Genomic DNA, 17,008 nt, shown 5'->3' on the forward strand with positions numbered 1-17,008 from the left:
ATTACAGACGATGAATCCAAGGATTAAGGACGTGAAATTGCTCTCTATTGAAACCCACAGAAAGGTTTGATTCTACTATAGCAAGAAGCCTGGCCCTTCAGTGTTGTTTATTCTTAAGCACAACCTCCTTTTCTTACAAACAGGGAAAAAAGCAACTTTGCGAACTAACCATACTTCTGTTGGCCTATTGTCTGCGTGATCCCTTGTCAAGCATGGGCACACTCAACGCTTGAGCTACATTATCTCAAAGCGAGCTTGGTTTTGGAGTAAACTGAACGATGCCTGTGCTCTTCATGGGACTTCAGAATCACTAAGGGCTACTACCCTTCCCCACCCCGCCTCGTTGTAACCTAGGGGGTGCCACGTGCCAGGGCAGGAATAGGTACAGACAACAGCTGACGCCTGAAGCAAGTGCCTGCCTCGGGACGGCAAGAATGCCTGCCGGCTGTGGTATCCTTGCTGAGGTGGCTGTGATCTGGGAGAGAATACTCAGATGCTTCTGGGACAGGCAGCCTTAAGTTGTTCCCACGCAGCACCAACTTTCAGCTAGAAGCTTTCTGGAGCTGACAACGAAGGGTGGGGCTGCTAGAGAACAGAGTGGGAAGCAGGGAAAAGGAGGCCCCCATCATTTCAGGGTGATGCAAGAGAGTCTACCACTGCTGAGGACCTCTCTCCTGCTTACTTATCTGGTGGACAGTTCAGGGTCTGCCTCCCTGCCATTCGCATCACAGCCACCGCTGTTACTAACACAAAGCGGAAATGGCCCGTGAGCCCCAAGCCCATGGACTGCACCCCAGCCAGGAAGGAGCCCAGCCACATGGACTTCCTCTGGCTGTTGCCACTTCTCCGTAACTGCAACACGGCTCTGAACCAGAGCTGGTTCACCCAAGAATCACTGCACCCAAGGGTCCTGGGTCCATGTTGCCAAAGCGTATTCCATGGTAATCGTGTTTGTGTAGAGCCTACTCTTTATTGATTTTAGCTGTCTGAGAATATAACCCAGGAAAATCCCAAAATATAACAACATGAACTGTAATTCCAATGACAGCATGAATTAATGCCTTTTGCCAATGCTATATGCTAACACTTTTATTGCTCGTAATAATAGTATACAATTATATTATAATGTAGGGTTCCCCATTTTGCCACTCACTCACAGAATGGTTAAGTATGGGCTATCTGAAGGCATTAATAAGGGACTTTATTAAAGTTAGCAGCTGCGGTTGAAGCAGTGTGATGAAGGGGTCATCTGTAAAACAAAGAACCTTCTAAAGAGAGAACCAATTTACTCCCTGTTCCTGCGGAAGCTCTTCTGGCCTAGCTGCCATCCACCTTGTGCTTGGCAAATAGGCTTATTCTGGCTATCGGAGATTAGGGATAAAATATTTTTTTAAAAAAGAGAAAACTATACCTCAGAGATACTACACTGGGTGTGCTTCATTTGGAGGGTTTTGTGGTTGAGAAAAATAGATGCCATGATCCGCCTTTGTTGAAAAGGTGACATCTGGGTTCATTAAAGGTGTACGTTAGATTTTGATAAAGGCTATTTTTCTAAGTCATTAAATTGGTTTTTAGGAACGTTATACTCTCCTTCATTTGAACAATTATTAAACTATAAAATAGAATTGCACAATTGCTAAAACCGTAATCTGAAGTTTTACAGCCAGCTATAAAACGCTATATTATTAAACTCCACTGAAGATGCTCAAGCCCATTACAACTTTTTAAATGAATTATAAAACCCTTTACTGCTGATAAAATAATCTTAAATTACAGTATTGTGTATTCCAACAATATGTTGAACCAACGTTTGCTACAATGCAAATGTGCCAATCACAAAAAGTCATTGCTTGAATTAAATTTGTGGAAGCTCACGAGTGATAGCCAGAGCTCCACGCAAAGCGGAGAGCAGGTGTGTGCAGGCTGGCCGGGGCAGCCCAAGGGAGGGGACTTCCCATGTTCTTTCCATCACAGGACCAGCCGAGAGCGAGTCTCTCACGTTCAAAGGCTATACACAAGAGATACTTAGCAGAACCCAGTGCACTGTGGGAAGACCTGTGGCAAGAGTAATTTTTTCTGCTTAAATTCACCCCATAAGTGAGATTTTTTTAATGTCAAATATTTAGTTATCAAGTACCTCCCCTCAGACATATGTTACGGATGAATGGGGTCCCCCCAAAATTTGTATGTCGAATCCCTATTCCCCAGGTCCTCAGAATGTGACTGTATTTGGAGACAGGTCTTTAAAGAGGTGATTAAGTTATAGTGAAGTTGTTAGGGTGGGCCCCACACCACTGGAACTGGTGTTCCTTTTTTTTTTAAGTTTATTTATTTATTGAGAGAGAGAGCAAGCAGGAGAGAGGCAGAGAGAGAGGGAGAGAGAGAGTCCCAAGCGGGCTCCGCACCATCAGCATGGAGCCCTACGCTTGGCTCAAACCCACGAACCCGCAAACCACAAGATCACAACCTGAGCTGAAACTGATGGTTGGATGCTTCACAGACTGAGCCACCCAGGCTCCCTGCACCCTAACTGGTGTTCTTATAAGAAGAGGAGATGTGGACACGCAGAGGGACACCAAGGACACGTACACACAGGCAAAGTCACTGCAAAGACATGGTGAGAACACAGCCATGTGCAAAGCCATGGAGATGACCTCAGGAGAACCCAAGCCTTGATCTTGGATTTCCGGCCTCTAGAACCATGAGGAAGAAATTTCAGTTGCAAAAGCCCCCCCCCCACCCCAGTCTGTGGTGCTTTGTCTGGGTGGCCCAATCGTGCTGATACAACGTGTGCCACCACCCCTGCGGTGCGGGTGATGTGCACACCGGCCACCCACCTACCAGGAAGCCTGCCCCCCCGAGATGAGATTCCTGTTTTTTTTGCTACCAGTTATAGGCTGCAGGCTTCCATGTCCGATAGGGTTTGAATACACAACTGAAGTTGTGCTTCAGCATGCTGCCTTAAAGGAGTAGTACCCAATTTCTGAGTTTGGAAGTCAGGCACTCTCCTGGATGAAGGGGCTTGGAAAATGCTCTATAAGCAGTTCTTTCGAAAACTGTTTTTACAACAGCCTCCTTCCTCCCAGGGCGAACGTGGGTGGATCCTGAGAGGCAGCTTCCCTCTGAGCTCATCAGCTGGCAGCCGGAGCCGGGCAGATTAAATCCCAGGAGCCCACTGGCAGCCTCTTCATGCTGGGAGTAGCTGGGCCCATCACGCAGGCCCCTAGGCCCCTTGGCCGCCTGGTCCACAGCTCTGCAGGGAGGCTTCTGGGGGAGCCCAGGAGCAGCCTGGGTGGGAGGCCCGGAGGCTTAGCACTTCTGCTAAGGGAAGACACCCCTCATGGCTCGTTTCTCCCAGAGCAGGGGAAATAAACTCACTCCAAGCAGGAGAGCATTATGCAGAGGAAACGCTAGGTGTAGCCAAGATTTGGTTTTTTTTTTCTTTTGTTTTATGAGACCGAAACAACAGTAGGTGCTAGCAAACACTCTGCAATATGCAGAAATGGTAGAAACGTCACACAGATCATAAACCAAATACCACAAATAACATGCAGCACCAAGGTCATTTTCTTAAACAAAAGGCTCAGGAAATGGCATCGGTGCTGCCACAGTCATTGGGATTCAGCACACGTGCTGAGGGCTCAGTGGCGACGAGTCTGGCATTGGCGGTCTGATCTGGATCCTGCTCTGTTACCACCCTTCCTGGAGCTCCCCCCTGCTCAAAGTCCACATGGGAAGCCTGATGGGGGGTTACATATAAACGCTGCCACCCACTCCGGTCGTCCGGCAAAAGTCTCCTTTGAAATGTCACCTGTGGGTCACTCGTCCAGCACGCTGGGTGGGTGAAAAACATTCCACAGAAGAATGTGAGGGTGCGGGGCCCTAAAGGCCATGGTCCTTGGATGGTGAGACCCGGGTCAAGAGCCTCAGTTAATGCTACCTCTGATAGTATCCTCAGGTCCCACCCCGAGGGCAGTGCTTCCTCGGGCAAATTAGCTTAAATGTCCAAGCATGGGACTTTGGTGGCAACGGCAGCCCCTTTTCATTGTTCATGCCTGGACTACCCAGGAAAGATTTGGTCCAGTTTGGCTCTCCGCTCTTCCATTTCCCTATGTTGCTTATCACGCAGAGAAACCTGAGAAGACTCTCCAACACCTCCATTTCCCTTGTGGTCAAAAGGAAAGGGGGGCTTTGAGGCAGCCCTCATTTCCTGGACAGTGGTCCTCCCTCAGGGACGTTTTTGCCCTCCAAGGGACGTTGGCCATGCCCGGGAACATTTTCGGTTGTCACAATTAGGGAAAGGTGCTACTGGCATCTAGAAGATGAAGGCCAAGGGTGCTCCTAAACACCCTACAGGGCACAGGACAGCCCCCACCCTCCCCACGACAAAGAACTGAGAGACCAAAATGTCAATAGGCCAAGGTTGAGCAAGCCTGACCTGGGGGAGCTGTTCAATTCACAGCCAAGAGATCACCAAACAATCCTTATCGAAATTTGCAAGATTGGCATAGAGGCGAGCAGCCCACCCTCTGCAAAGAATTCCAAGGAAGCAAGCGGTTTCCCATGAAGAAGCATCTGAATCTAAATTACATTTCAAAAACACCACTTTGACAAGGACTCACCTTCTCTTATCCTTAATAAGCCTGCTGCACAGGTGGCAAAGCCTTACAGGCTACCAAGCCCAGAAAAACCACTGAAAATAGGACCCATAAAGCAATGCAAAACCCAGCCTGGCCCTTCAGGGCACTGACCCAGAAGATGGGACAGAGGGGACCAGGGAGATCCAAGTGCCAGAAGCTACACAAAGCTCACAGATGAGAAAGACTCGACCAGCACCTCCTCAGAGCTCAGCGGTACACCAAGCGCACCTCACGGGTGGGATCACATTGAATCCTTGTAACATCCCAGAAGGCTCTACCACCATCATCCCCATTTCATGGATGAGGAAGTTGAGACAAAGAGGCTAAGTAGTTTTCCCAAGGATTCACGGCTGGTAAGTGGTGAACTGAGCCCACGTTCAAAATTTCGACTCCAGCTTTCTTGTGAGGAGTTTCACTGTTTGGCCCCAGAATTAAAATTAGAATCTGACTAGCTTTTGTTCCTGGTTTCTGGGAGATAACCTTTACATTCCTGGAAGTTCTTGAGTGATGGGAGGATCTTTGGTATTCATTGAGCCCTGTGGATCACCCCTGAGTTTATGGTAATGAGATGACTCAGAACGGGGGCTGGTCACCAGAAAGACCAACTAGGTTGGGGCTTTGAATCACGTGAGGTCAGTCCAACCTGCCGACCTCCAGGGACCAGAGAAGGGCAGAAGACTGCATTCAATCACATGTCCAATGGCTCAATCAATCATGCCTATGTAATGAAACCCCAATTAAAACTCTGGTCCCTGAAACCCCGTGGAGCTTCCTGGGTGGTGAATGCATCAGTGCCCTGGGAGGGTGATGTGTTTGATCCCGCAGGGAAAAGCACGAAAGTTCTCTTTTTGGAGACTCTCCCAGACCTCAGCCTACATATCTCTGCATTTGGCTAGTCCTGCTTTGTATCCTTTATAATAAAACTGTAATCATCAGTAATAGTGCTTTTCTGAGTTCTGAGTCGTTCTAGTGAATTGAACCTGAGGAGTCATGGGAACCCCTGAATGTGTGGCTGGTCGGTCAGAAGTGCAGGTGGCCTGGGGATCCCTGAAGATGGCTGGCATATGAAGTAAGGGCAGTCTTGTTGGGGGCTGTGCCCTTTAACCTCTGGAGTCTGTGCTGACTCCGAGAGCCAGCGTCAGAATTGAGTTGCTCTAGGGACACCAGTTGGTGTCAGGATAGGTGTCATTTCCTTTCTTTATGCCAGTTTATGAGCCAGTCTGGTATCTCCATCTGCCAGATGTTCAACAAGAATCTAGGAACTGATTTTAATCTATACTGAGTGAATAATGTTATCCGGAAACAAAGAGGTAAAGTGCAGTGATTTAGGTAATGTAGTGTAGCCATTTAAAATACACAGAAGGGGAAGGTGCTACCTTTCCATTTCTCCTCTCCTGCTCAAGTCTCTCTGTGTCTCAGGCTTCTTGTCTGAAAAAATGGGAACAACAGTACTGACCTCATGAAGTTACTGTGGGGACGGAGTGACTGTATATACATATAATGTGCTGAGGAAAGTACTCGACTCATGGGAAGAGCTTATGCACATTTGCTTTATTAATACCCAACCATAAAAAAGGAGGCGATGCATGTTATCAAAGCAAATAGTTCTGGGTTCTGTCACATTACATGATTTATCACGTTTCTCCAAGTAGGGTCTGGGAGACCACTGGTGTATATGACACTATTTAGGTGGCATTACAAACACTCTTTATTGTTTTAATTTTAATATTTACGATTATAGAAGATGAGCACACTGATTTGCATATATTTCAGATATGTTAACAGCTTCGGATGAGTCTAAAAATGACAGTGTTGATAGAAGTAAGCATATCTAGTTTAAACATAAATATTAAGCAACTAACATACAGGCAGAACGCAGATATGGGAAAGACTCAAAGTCCTGGTCTCGGAGGCAAAGAGGTGGGGCTGGTTCTCAAAACGCTATCTTTCCTGCCACTAAGACTGTTTCCTGTTTACAGGTGTGTCCCCTCTTCCCAATGTCAGCAGCTGGTTAGAGAGACGTGGCAATGGCCCCTGGCAGACAGTCCCACTCTGGTACCCAGAACGGACCGAGATCTGACTATTGTCACGGCCCCAGTCACGCTGCCAAGAAGCTGGCTGTTAGGATGACACTCCCAGGACAGTCCTTCTGGGCATGGTGAGATGGAGTTTGGAACAGTTGTAACCCCTCAAGACCTCGTCCTTTTTTTTTTTTTTAATTGCCTTTTGGTCTCCCTTCCTCCTTGTCCTGCCGTCCCAAGAACACCTGCACTTCCCTCCTTCCTTAGGACTTTCTACAATGGCCAATTCTTAGAACTGGCTGGATATCACTCAGTTCAAACGGTTCTTAGAAATTAAGAAAGCACTAAAAAGATCCATCTTTTCTGCTTCACGGCCTCCCCGCCACTGGGAAGAGCCCTTCCTTTATGGCCCCAGGGTCCAGAGTCAAAGCTCTTGCACATCTCATCGATCACAAGGGTTGGACAGCTGGGCCCTTTGCGTCTGGGCACCGGTTTTTCAATCTTCACAGCAGACCAGAGCGGCAGGTGATATTGTATAGCAGGCATTCAGAGGAGGTAGGAAACGTGCCCCAGGTCACACAGCAATAAGAACTGAACCAGGGTTCTCACTCGGGTGCATCTGACCCCAGCTCATGCTCTCCCTGGCAAGTCAACTCCAAGGCTGTCAAGCACGGGTTAAAGGAAAGTACCAAGGAGGTGCACGCGGGGTGGCTCTGCCCACTGGGATCGGTGGATGAGCGTCCCCATGCCAGGGGACTCGTGTGGAAATAACCACCTCCCTCTTTCCCTTTCCAGCTTCCTGCCCTCCCACCAACCATCCTGTGTGAAATCCCACCACCCTGGCCTTGTCTCGAGTGCCTCTTCTCCGGTGGAAGATTAACAGGACGCCAAAGCACCCCATTGCTCTGCTAGCATAAATTGCAAGAAAAACATTTAGAATATTGATTAAGTGCTTCGTGCTCGAAGATTTAAATTTACCTCCTGTATTTCCAGGATTAGCTGACATAATGGGGTCAGTCTGCTGGCACAAATGATTTACAGAACACCCATTGGCAGCTTTCCTTTTAAAACTCAACACTTAAAATTTTCACTTGGTCACAGCCAGAGGATCCCTGGGTATTTAGCAGGTTTGGATAATTGCCTTCCCACCGCCACATCTAGACTTTTGGGGGGCTGGCCCTGGAAGCGTTTCGAAATCACTTCCGGTCTGGTGTCACCCTATCAGGGACGAAGGGACGGACGTTGTTGAGGTGATGAGGCACTGAGGCAGAGGAGGGGTAGGGCACGCTATTCTTCCAGGATGGGAAGTCTTGCTTCAGACCTAGATCATTTTCAACATTCTAATGGTCAATATTCTAATTAAATGTTTCAATACTCTAACATGGAGGAGTGTAATGGATAGGCAAATCTTGCCTGCCCTCTGTCCCTCTCAGCCACCTGTAAACATCCTACATCCTACAAGCACCCAGACCATTTCTACAGGCTTCAAACCGTACTCTGTGAAGAGAAGGAACTGGAGGGAGTAAGGGAGGCCAGCGAGATATCGATGTGGATTCCAATCCAGTGGATGCTGCAGATTTTCCCCTCCAGGAAAGATGCCCACCTCAAGGCCTTTGCTCCCATGGCCCACTGAGGGCCAGCAGTGTCCCTGTTGTGGGACCCTTAGGGTTAGTGTGGTCCAACCACCAAGGCAGATGATGGGTTCTTGTGGGGAAGGGGACAGCCGGCCTCTGCACTGGCGGTTTTAGCAGTAAGCATCCTCACCAAGGCTACCCCCGGGACTGCGCTCGCATCTCTTCTATGACTGAGAAAGCTGCATTGCTGGTTCTTTCCGAGAATGCTGCCTTAAAAGTCCCGCTAGGGAGAGGGGAGGAGCCCTACTTGAGATCTGTCTGCAACCTCTGGCCTTCCATGTCTCCCCACACACGTTTTCTTTGGCTCACAAAAAAACCTGACTTTGGTTGTGGCTTGTGCTGTTCACCAGAGCCTTCTAACTGGTCACAGCTATTCCACACCAACCGTGCTGGCCATGGATCCGAGTGTGTGCCCCCCAAATCTACCAGGCTTTCTCCTGTCACATCTCTTTCGTGGGGAAAGAGTGGCAGGGGCAGAGACAGCAAAATTTCCCCCGGGGTCCTCAGCTGCAGCCAAGAGGAGGTATCAACCTGTTTGACCATGGCATCCAAGACCTACAAATGCCACTTTAAGGGGTCTTCACTTTAAGCTTCCAGACTTAAGTAGTGAACAATGATGCCAAGTAGGGATTTTTCCAATGCTTACTTACATCTCCAAAGATATTTACTTTAAATAAGCGACAAGCACAGTCCATTTGGTTTAAATATCCTGAGATTTTTCTAGCTAGCAGACCACTCAAGTGCACGTAAGATGAAATAATTGGTAGAATTTTTAATCTTCCTTTGTTTTTCATGTGACCACTTTGTACAAGTCCAAGGGATATGCCAACAATAGCACAGCCTGCGTCACACTTGTTACTAATATGACTGCCAATTAATCCTGACATGGGAGCTTGGCGGGTTACCCAAAACCTGGCATTTTATCACCTCAGGGGGTTAGCACTTGGACATTTCTATGACATTTTATTCCAATCAATCAACTTTCCTTTTTTAAAGGCAAGCCTTTCATAGGAACTGCAGACGAGTCCTGTATGCCCCACACCCAAGGCCACCCATTCCTCCAAAAGAATTGCACTTGGTTTGTTGATAATTGCACTTTGAAGCCGACTTTTGAAAATGTTTATTCTTATTTCTTCCTTTCCGAGGGGGAAATCTATCTCAAATGTTAAGACAGAAACTCAAGTCCCCAAGAGTTTTCTCATATTATTGTATATTTTAAAATATTACAAGAGGGTGCCTCTCAAGGGAAGTGAACTTTAGAGCTGCCAAAGATAGTTGACTTTCTCCAAATCTGTTACCAATGGATCCCAAGCTGGTTTAAGTCAGTTCTATTCTGAGTAATGACACATGCGGCTGGGACAAACGCCATTCTAAGATATTTCTAGGACCCCCGGCAAATGGTAATTTATCTGGAGACAGCCAGGCAGGCCAAAGAAGGACAGATGGAGAGAATGAGTCTCCTGGGAGTGATACTCCAAAGCGAGAGTCCTAAATCAGTGCCAGGGACCACGTTCTCGAGCCGAAGGCTCGTCTCCTATCACTCACTCGTCTCCTATCCTCTGGCCTCCAATGATTCTTTCCACTGTTGTTAGTATAGGTCATTCTAAAGACATCACCAAGCTGCAAAAACTTTTACTGGCAAACTTTCAGTCTTTCCCCTCTTTCCTGTCTCCTGGAATTGCATGAAGAATCCCAACCTAAAGCAGGAACTTTGCGTTTTCCTTATTATTTGAATAGCTGCCTTCAGGAAGCATGGGGGGGTCATAACTCCTCTGTCAAAACCAGCTTCTCCTCGCCGACTTTTCTGTTCCCCCAACCAGGCTTGACTGAGGTATAACTGACGAATGAAAACTGTATATATTTAAGGAATACCAAGTGATGTTTTGATGCATGTATCCATGACGAAAGGTTTATCACAATCAAGCTAATAAACATAGTGTCTGTCACCTGATGCGGTTACCACTTTGGGTGGAGAGTGAGAACAATTAAGATCTGCTCTCTTGGCAAGTTCCAAGTATACAGTACAGTATGGTTAGCCATCGTCACCATACTGTATATGAGAGCTGCAGATCCCATCCATCCACCTAACTGCAACCTGTACCCTTTGACCAGCACCCCTATATTCCCCCACCACCTGGTAACAACCATTCTACTCTGCTTTAAAAGCCTGATGTTTTTAGATCCTATATGTAAGTGAGGTCGGGAACCTGGAGGACATTATGCTAAGTGAAATAAGTCAACTGCAGAAAGACAAATACTGCATAACTTCCTTTTCTGGTTTTTACTTCCTCCTTTCTGTCCATTCCTAATTCAAAGAAAGAGCCCGGGTTGTCCAAGCTCATGGAATAAGGCAGAAGGACACTGGCTTTGGGTCCAAAATCCCAGCCCTTCCAAAGAAGTACTACGTGATTCTGGTTAAATCGCTAGCCTTTCCCTGCCTCAGTTGACTCATTTGGAAAAGGAAAGGACGTCTGCAAGCAAGGCACAACACCACCCTCCGTCTGCCGTCAAGGGACCCGGTGGCCAACTGACTCGGGATGAGGCATCGCATGGGACATTTTTAAAGCACCATTCTGGAGTGTTCGTTCCGCCCCAGGGACTGAAGCATTACCCCCATTAATCCCCTCGACTCTCGCAGCTTGGTCATCCTTGAGTTTTGTAGAGGAAGAAGCTGAGGCTTGGAGAAGCCATGATGTCGGTGAGGATAAGAGCCTGGGTCTGAACACAAGCTTGGCTGCAGAGCCCATGCCCTCGCTCCCTGCCTCACACGTGCTAAAACAGGCTCAAGGAGGTCATTGTCTTCGGAAGAAAGGCGAGGTGTGGTGGAACCTGAAGGGCTCCCTGGAAGTGAAATACGGCTTAGCTCCAAGGCATGTGGATTCTGTGTGTGTGGCACAGGGTAGAGAAGTTGGGCAGCCTGCTCAATCCTCGGTAGTCCCACACTTCCATCTCCCCTCTGCTGAGAAGTTAAATGGCGGCCTTGACATAAACATCACACTCTAATTTTACTTCGCCCTCTGTTTAGGAGGCAGACTTCCTATCACTGATACAGGGGAAGGAAAGGCGCTGTTTCTTGGGAACAGGGCGCACGTGTCCCCTGATGTTGCCAGGGCAACCTTGCAGCGGCACAGAGCCCTCCTTGTAGGGAGGGGTGGCTGGGCAGATCTGTGTCGGAGGCAAAACACTGTGTAGCCAAGGCACGCAAGCACCAGAGGAAGCAGAAGTCAGTCGCCGTGTTCTTGGTGGGGGGCGGGGGGAGCAGGGGACAGGAAAGTGGGGAGAATGCCTCCTTATGGCTAACAGAGTCATCTCTCGTGGAGGAAACTAGTTTCGTGGAGTTTCCAATGATGGCTATTCTTCTGAAATGTCCTCTGTGAATTTGGTCTGACCTTCCCAAAATGTTGACAAGCGGCATCTTGTCCATTGTTTGTTAAGTTCACTGAGGAGAGAAATGTTTTGAGTACCCAACTCCACGAAGTTTCCCAAACACGGAAAGAGCTCAATAAACCGGATAAATGCTGCATCTGCGGTCATGCTCTGTGCACTCAGACACGTGCAGAAAAGAACCCGATCATGCTGCGGCCAGAGCTTGCCTCTTCTACCAGCCGAGAATCTTCTGTGGCCCACTATTATCACTGAATGGCAACAGGGTCCTATCCCTCATCTGGCCGCTTGTCTTTCCTGACGCTAGAATCTGAGTGGACCCAACAAGAACCGAAGGCTGACCTAGGAGGAAGCAGGACACTGAGCACCGGCTGGAGACAAAGAATAGATCCTGTTTCTGTGGTGCGATGTCTGGCTCCAGACCCTCCTCTCACCGGCTGGGGGGACTTTGTGCAAGCCACCTCCCCTTCCTGAGCCTGAGGCCTCCGCTGCAAGACGGGGCAGTTAGATGCTATAATATTCTCCAATCCTCCTCCCAGTTCTGGCAGTTTCTGCACAGTGCTCTGGAGATTGGACACACTCAGGAAATGCTTTAGAAGCATGAAGAACATCTGGTAGACCCTAGGCTGCACGGCTTCCTTGCCTGCCTTCTCCTTAGTGCCGTGTGTGAGTGTGTCTGAGTGTGTCCGAGGGGGCATGTTCGCGGGGAAGACATAGGAGGACGGGGCAGAGACCCAGAGTCACTGAATGAAATGTAGCATATCCAAGAAGAGGAGAGGAGACGTTGTGGGAGAGAAGACAGCAAGCAAATCAGAAGCAAAACCACTGCCCCAGTGGTCTATAGGGAACAAAGGGGATTGTGGGTCAGGGAGGTATTGGTAAAAGGTTTCTGGTGAACATTCTGGTGAGCCTTATCCTTGGTGGCAGCAGGGTGGGGAGAGAGAAGGGAGGGTATACTGCAGGGACAAGTGTGAAGTGATATCACAGGGCCTCGCACGTGACCCCTTCCCCAGCATGGCAGGAAGCAGACATTATCATGTGGTCACCACTACCCCCCCAAATACAGGAAGAACCACGAAAGCAGCAGGAGTCTCCTAGATCCCCAGCACCAGTTCTGTGACACAAACTCCATAGGCTCCAGCAAAAGTGTTACCTCACCAAGCCCTGGTGTCCTCAAGTGCAAGAACGAGGCTAGCGATAATACTATTAGTCTTCCACAACCCTCAGGAGGATGGCGTCCAATAAGGTAAAATGTGTGAAAATATTTCGCAAACATATAAATATGCAACGTCTTGCTAAATAGCTGAGTACTCGTTACTCCGAAAAAAAATCAATAAAAAGGAAAACAAACCCTCTGTTTTGACTAAAGGCAGGAAAGCACTGTTAGCATGCCATTGTGGGTCTGCCCTTGTAGATCTGGATTAACCCCCAAGGAAATCTCTCAGCCATTCTCCCTGGCCTCTATTCACACGAGAGGCTTCGTAGGTTAGCTCCACACGGCTCCTCCTACTTTGGAAAAGCATTTTCTTCTGCTTCTGGAAGAATGAAGCCATACAGGACTCTACGTTGGAGTTAACACCTCCCTAGCGACACTGTCTCTGGCTCACCTTCAGACAGAATTAAGTACTCCACGTTGGGTTTAAATGCCAGCAATGGCGACAACCCCAAGAATACCTTCTCTTTCAATACGCTGCTGCTTTGTAGACAACACAGAATGAGTGTAATATACAAATCAGTACCCGACTCAACTCTTCCACTCACTCCACAGACACACAGCTTAAAGATTCGTCTGCCTAGCCCCCTCATTTTCCAGGTGAGGACACCAAGGCCAACTACGGGTACCTGGACCAAAGTCACACTTCCAGGAAATGGGCATCCGTTCCAGAATCCACCTTTGTCCCCACTCTGTGGCACTTCACAATCTCCATGTATCGTGGTTATAATGCACTTTTAAGATTCAAACCCGAGCAGCCCTCCATCATCAGCCATCTATCTTTAAATGCAGTGTAGGAAATCGGTCCGTGTTTCCCCGCCCCCCCCCCCCCCCGAGGCGAGCTCCAGCTGGGAGTTTGGGCTCGGCTCTTACCTGCAGATTTGCACAAGGTGGTAAAACATGAGTGGGGATCTCATTCTCCGACCCTGCAGGTCCCAGGGGCTTGTTCTTGACCCGGAAGGCTGTGGTGGTGGTGGCAGTGGTGGTCTGAACCGGGAGGGCCGGCTGCCACACGGTCACATCGGAGCCATTGCCAAAGGCTTGAATTGCATTTTCTGCAGTAAAACAGGAGGAAATCCAATTTCAAAGTCAAGCAGCAAATGTAACAGACAGGATACACGAAGCCAGAGAGGCACGCTAGAAATTCTGATTGCAGTATTGGACTTCTCTGAACAAAACCCATCCATCCATCCACCCTACACATGCTGGGAGCCAGCCATCAGGTCAGGTGCTCAAAAATCAATTCATTCATTACACACTGCGACGGACGCTTAGGTACGTTCAACGTGCAACAAATATTGCTCCTATTTATGCACCAGGTGCTGAGCAAGATGCTTGCCCTGAAATGCTCATCACTTTGAAACCCAGCCTCGAACCTGTATTTTGGGATCCCCATCACTGTCCCATCTTTCAAGAACATCCTCGCGCGCTCTTAAAAGTCTATTCGAAACGCGAACTAGTTGGTGCTTTTTTGGAAAAAGTAACATATCCTTAATTATGAGACTGAGGCAACTTGGTGGCATCCACACTAATTTGGCAGGCAGTGAAATCACACAGCGAAAACTGTGATTTCTTACCACCACGGAGCACCCTATACACTCTCCGAGCAGCCTCTGTGAGCCAGGCACTGCTCAGAGTACGGATGGAACCAGTTTCTTTAAAAGAAAATTCTACCCCAAATCTCATCAATATATAGTGAAAATTTAAGTAAGATTATTTTTTTCCCTTTCCGCTCCCAGTCTTCCAAACAAAATCTGCATAATTAGGTAGGAGCAGCCCTGCTTAAATGAAAAGTTTAAAATGTAGAACTTTAAAAGCTTATTACAATTGCATGGGATTAGATTGTTTTTATGGCAAGAGTAAATTGGTTGTGTGTTGTTCCCCTCCCCACAATGAATTAAAAACAGTTTTTAATCAGGTCCTCGGGGATTTGGCCTGGCTTTAGGAATTTTTTATTTCATATTCATTGTGTAAGAAATCAAACTCCCCCATTTGAGACCTGAATGTGCAAATTGTTAATATATGACTCCTTGCTGGCATTTTTTCGATATACCAGACAGAATAATTGAAGCCTAATCTTCCTCTTAGAAGTGACATTTTGTTCTAAAATTGTTATCCTTTAAGTTCAGGCAAACTGGAAGCTTGTTTTCCAAAACTTTACATTTTTTTAGGCTGTAAGAAACAGCTTTGAATGAATATAAATACCTTTTATGCTCCTAGCCGTGTTACACGGCTTACTGGCTCGGTAGAATGCAGAGAAAGAGAGACGCAGCGGACTGGTTGCCTCGAATAACCCAGAACAACCAGCACCACAAACCGCACAACCCTCCTTTCTCTCATGTGGATTCAAGAGACCCCTTCCCCATTATTGGAACCACCTGTGCTTTCCGGGGTGTTTGCCTTGCACTTGGGGAGTTGGTTCACTTGCTCATTCATTTACTTGAATGGAATGTGAATGCAATGTGTACTAAGTGCCAGGAGCTGCTCTGTGCTAAACATGCAGCAGTGAACATCCGTGATGGCAACAAAAGACAAGAGTCCGTGCCCTCACGGGGGTCCCACGCGGATCGCAGAGGCATGTAAGTGACATATGCAATACATTCCGTGATGAGAAATGCTTGGAGGCGATGACGCAGGAGTAGGGCATGACTCCTGATTTCGGCACAGGTTTGTGAGTTCAAGCCCCACATCGGGTTCTGTGCTGATGGTGCGGAGCCTGTTTGGGATTCTCTCTCTCTCTCTCTCTCTCTCTCTCTCTCTCAAAACGAAGAAACTTAAAAAGAAAAGAAGCAGCAGTAAGAATGGAATGGGGAACCGCAGTTCGGATACAGTGGTCCAGGAGGTGAAAACAGCTTCTGGAGAAAGACCCGAATGACAGTAACTGCTAACTTACCTCCACCGCAAGCTCATTCTTCTCTCTCTTCCCCTCATCTTGGCCAGGTATTTTGGCTTAAAACTAACTGTTCCTCCCCCCACTCCCAATAACCAGAAATAAACAATTGGTTAAAGTTGTGCTCATGACAGAGGCGTCTGGGAGAGCTCTGGCTAATCTGAAGGCAGAAGAATTAGGTTAATGCATTTGAGCTGGGACCTACAAATTTCAAATCCTTCTACTCTGGAGTCTTTTGCCAGAGAGTGAATTTACAGGTGCTGTCTGTGTCTTTGGTATGCCGTGCCCTTTCTGATCAAAGTATAAATGGAATGACTATGAAAAATTCTGGCTGGCTTTGGTCCCTATTGAAGACCAAATGCATTTATTTTTATTGAAAAGTCATTAGCAAAAAGATGCCGGACTATTCTCCCCTTCACCAAAATATTATTAAGCGGGGACACCTTTAATTTCTCCACGAAAGAGGAGTTGTCCAGCCAGTGTGAGTACGATCTTCTCCCATACTAACCTATGTTGTCACTGCTTTATCTTCATTAAAACTTGCATTCTACCAGAAGGCTATGCAGGATGTGGAAAAGAGGGATATATACATACATTTCTTTTTTTTCAGTCAAGACCAAACAAGAGATCCGAGGTACAATTCAGCGGTACACCCAGCATCTTAGCAAATGTCTCCGCACTTTTGAATATGTGTGTGATTTTCAATTTCACTTAGGTGTCCAGAAGCTTGTGTTAGTTTTAAGATGATCAAAACATTTGGTTATAGCCGCATTATTAAAAGTACCTAGTAAGCAAATCGTGTAGATTTGTCTTTTCAACAAAGGAAACAATAGAGAGGTTTTAGAATAAATAACACTTAAAAGCTTTTCCATATACATGGTAAATTGGTAGCTAATTCTTTGGTCATCAGTCATTGCATAGCAGAGCATCCTGGAGAACTGCCACGGCTCTCAGAGGGGTGGCTGAACCTTAATTCCTAGAAACTTGTTCCAATACCTCTCACCAGGAAGTTACACCTGGTCCCCAACGTTCGGGCAGTTGCTCTTGGCCAATGGGCCCTTAAATATCAGGAATGAGGCAAAAGCAAATGAGTCCCCCCACGGGGGACAGGGGCTGCAGAGAAAGGCACTCGGGCTTCAGATCCACCTTTGCACGGATGGTCTATACGAATAAACAGCTGTTTACTCAACTGTGAAATGGAGACAATAATACCCATATCTCCGAGG

The 17,008-nt window shown here is 47.5% G+C and overlaps 1 protein-coding gene across 4 annotated transcripts in view; it reads right to left on the reverse strand.

Moving 5' to 3' along the window:
* GFRA1 (GDNF family receptor alpha 1) overlaps positions 1-17,008 on the reverse strand; it is a 211,433-nt gene that overhangs the window by 15,262 nt on the left and 179,163 nt on the right. For all 4 annotated transcript variants that reach the window (XM_045040726.1, XM_023240978.2, XM_023240975.2 and 1 more), the window contains one exon: positions 13,766-13,947. In XM_045040726.1, the coding sequence (XP_044896661.1) occupies positions 13,766-13,947 (182 nt within the window). The remainder of the gene's footprint in view (positions 1-13,765; positions 13,948-17,008) is intronic.

The sequence above is a fragment of the Felis catus genome, chromosome D2 (assembly GCF_018350175.1).
Source record: "Felis catus isolate Fca126 chromosome D2, F.catus_Fca126_mat1.0, whole genome shotgun sequence".
In the NCBI taxonomy this organism is placed as follows: Eukaryota; Metazoa; Chordata; class Mammalia; order Carnivora; family Felidae; genus Felis; species Felis catus.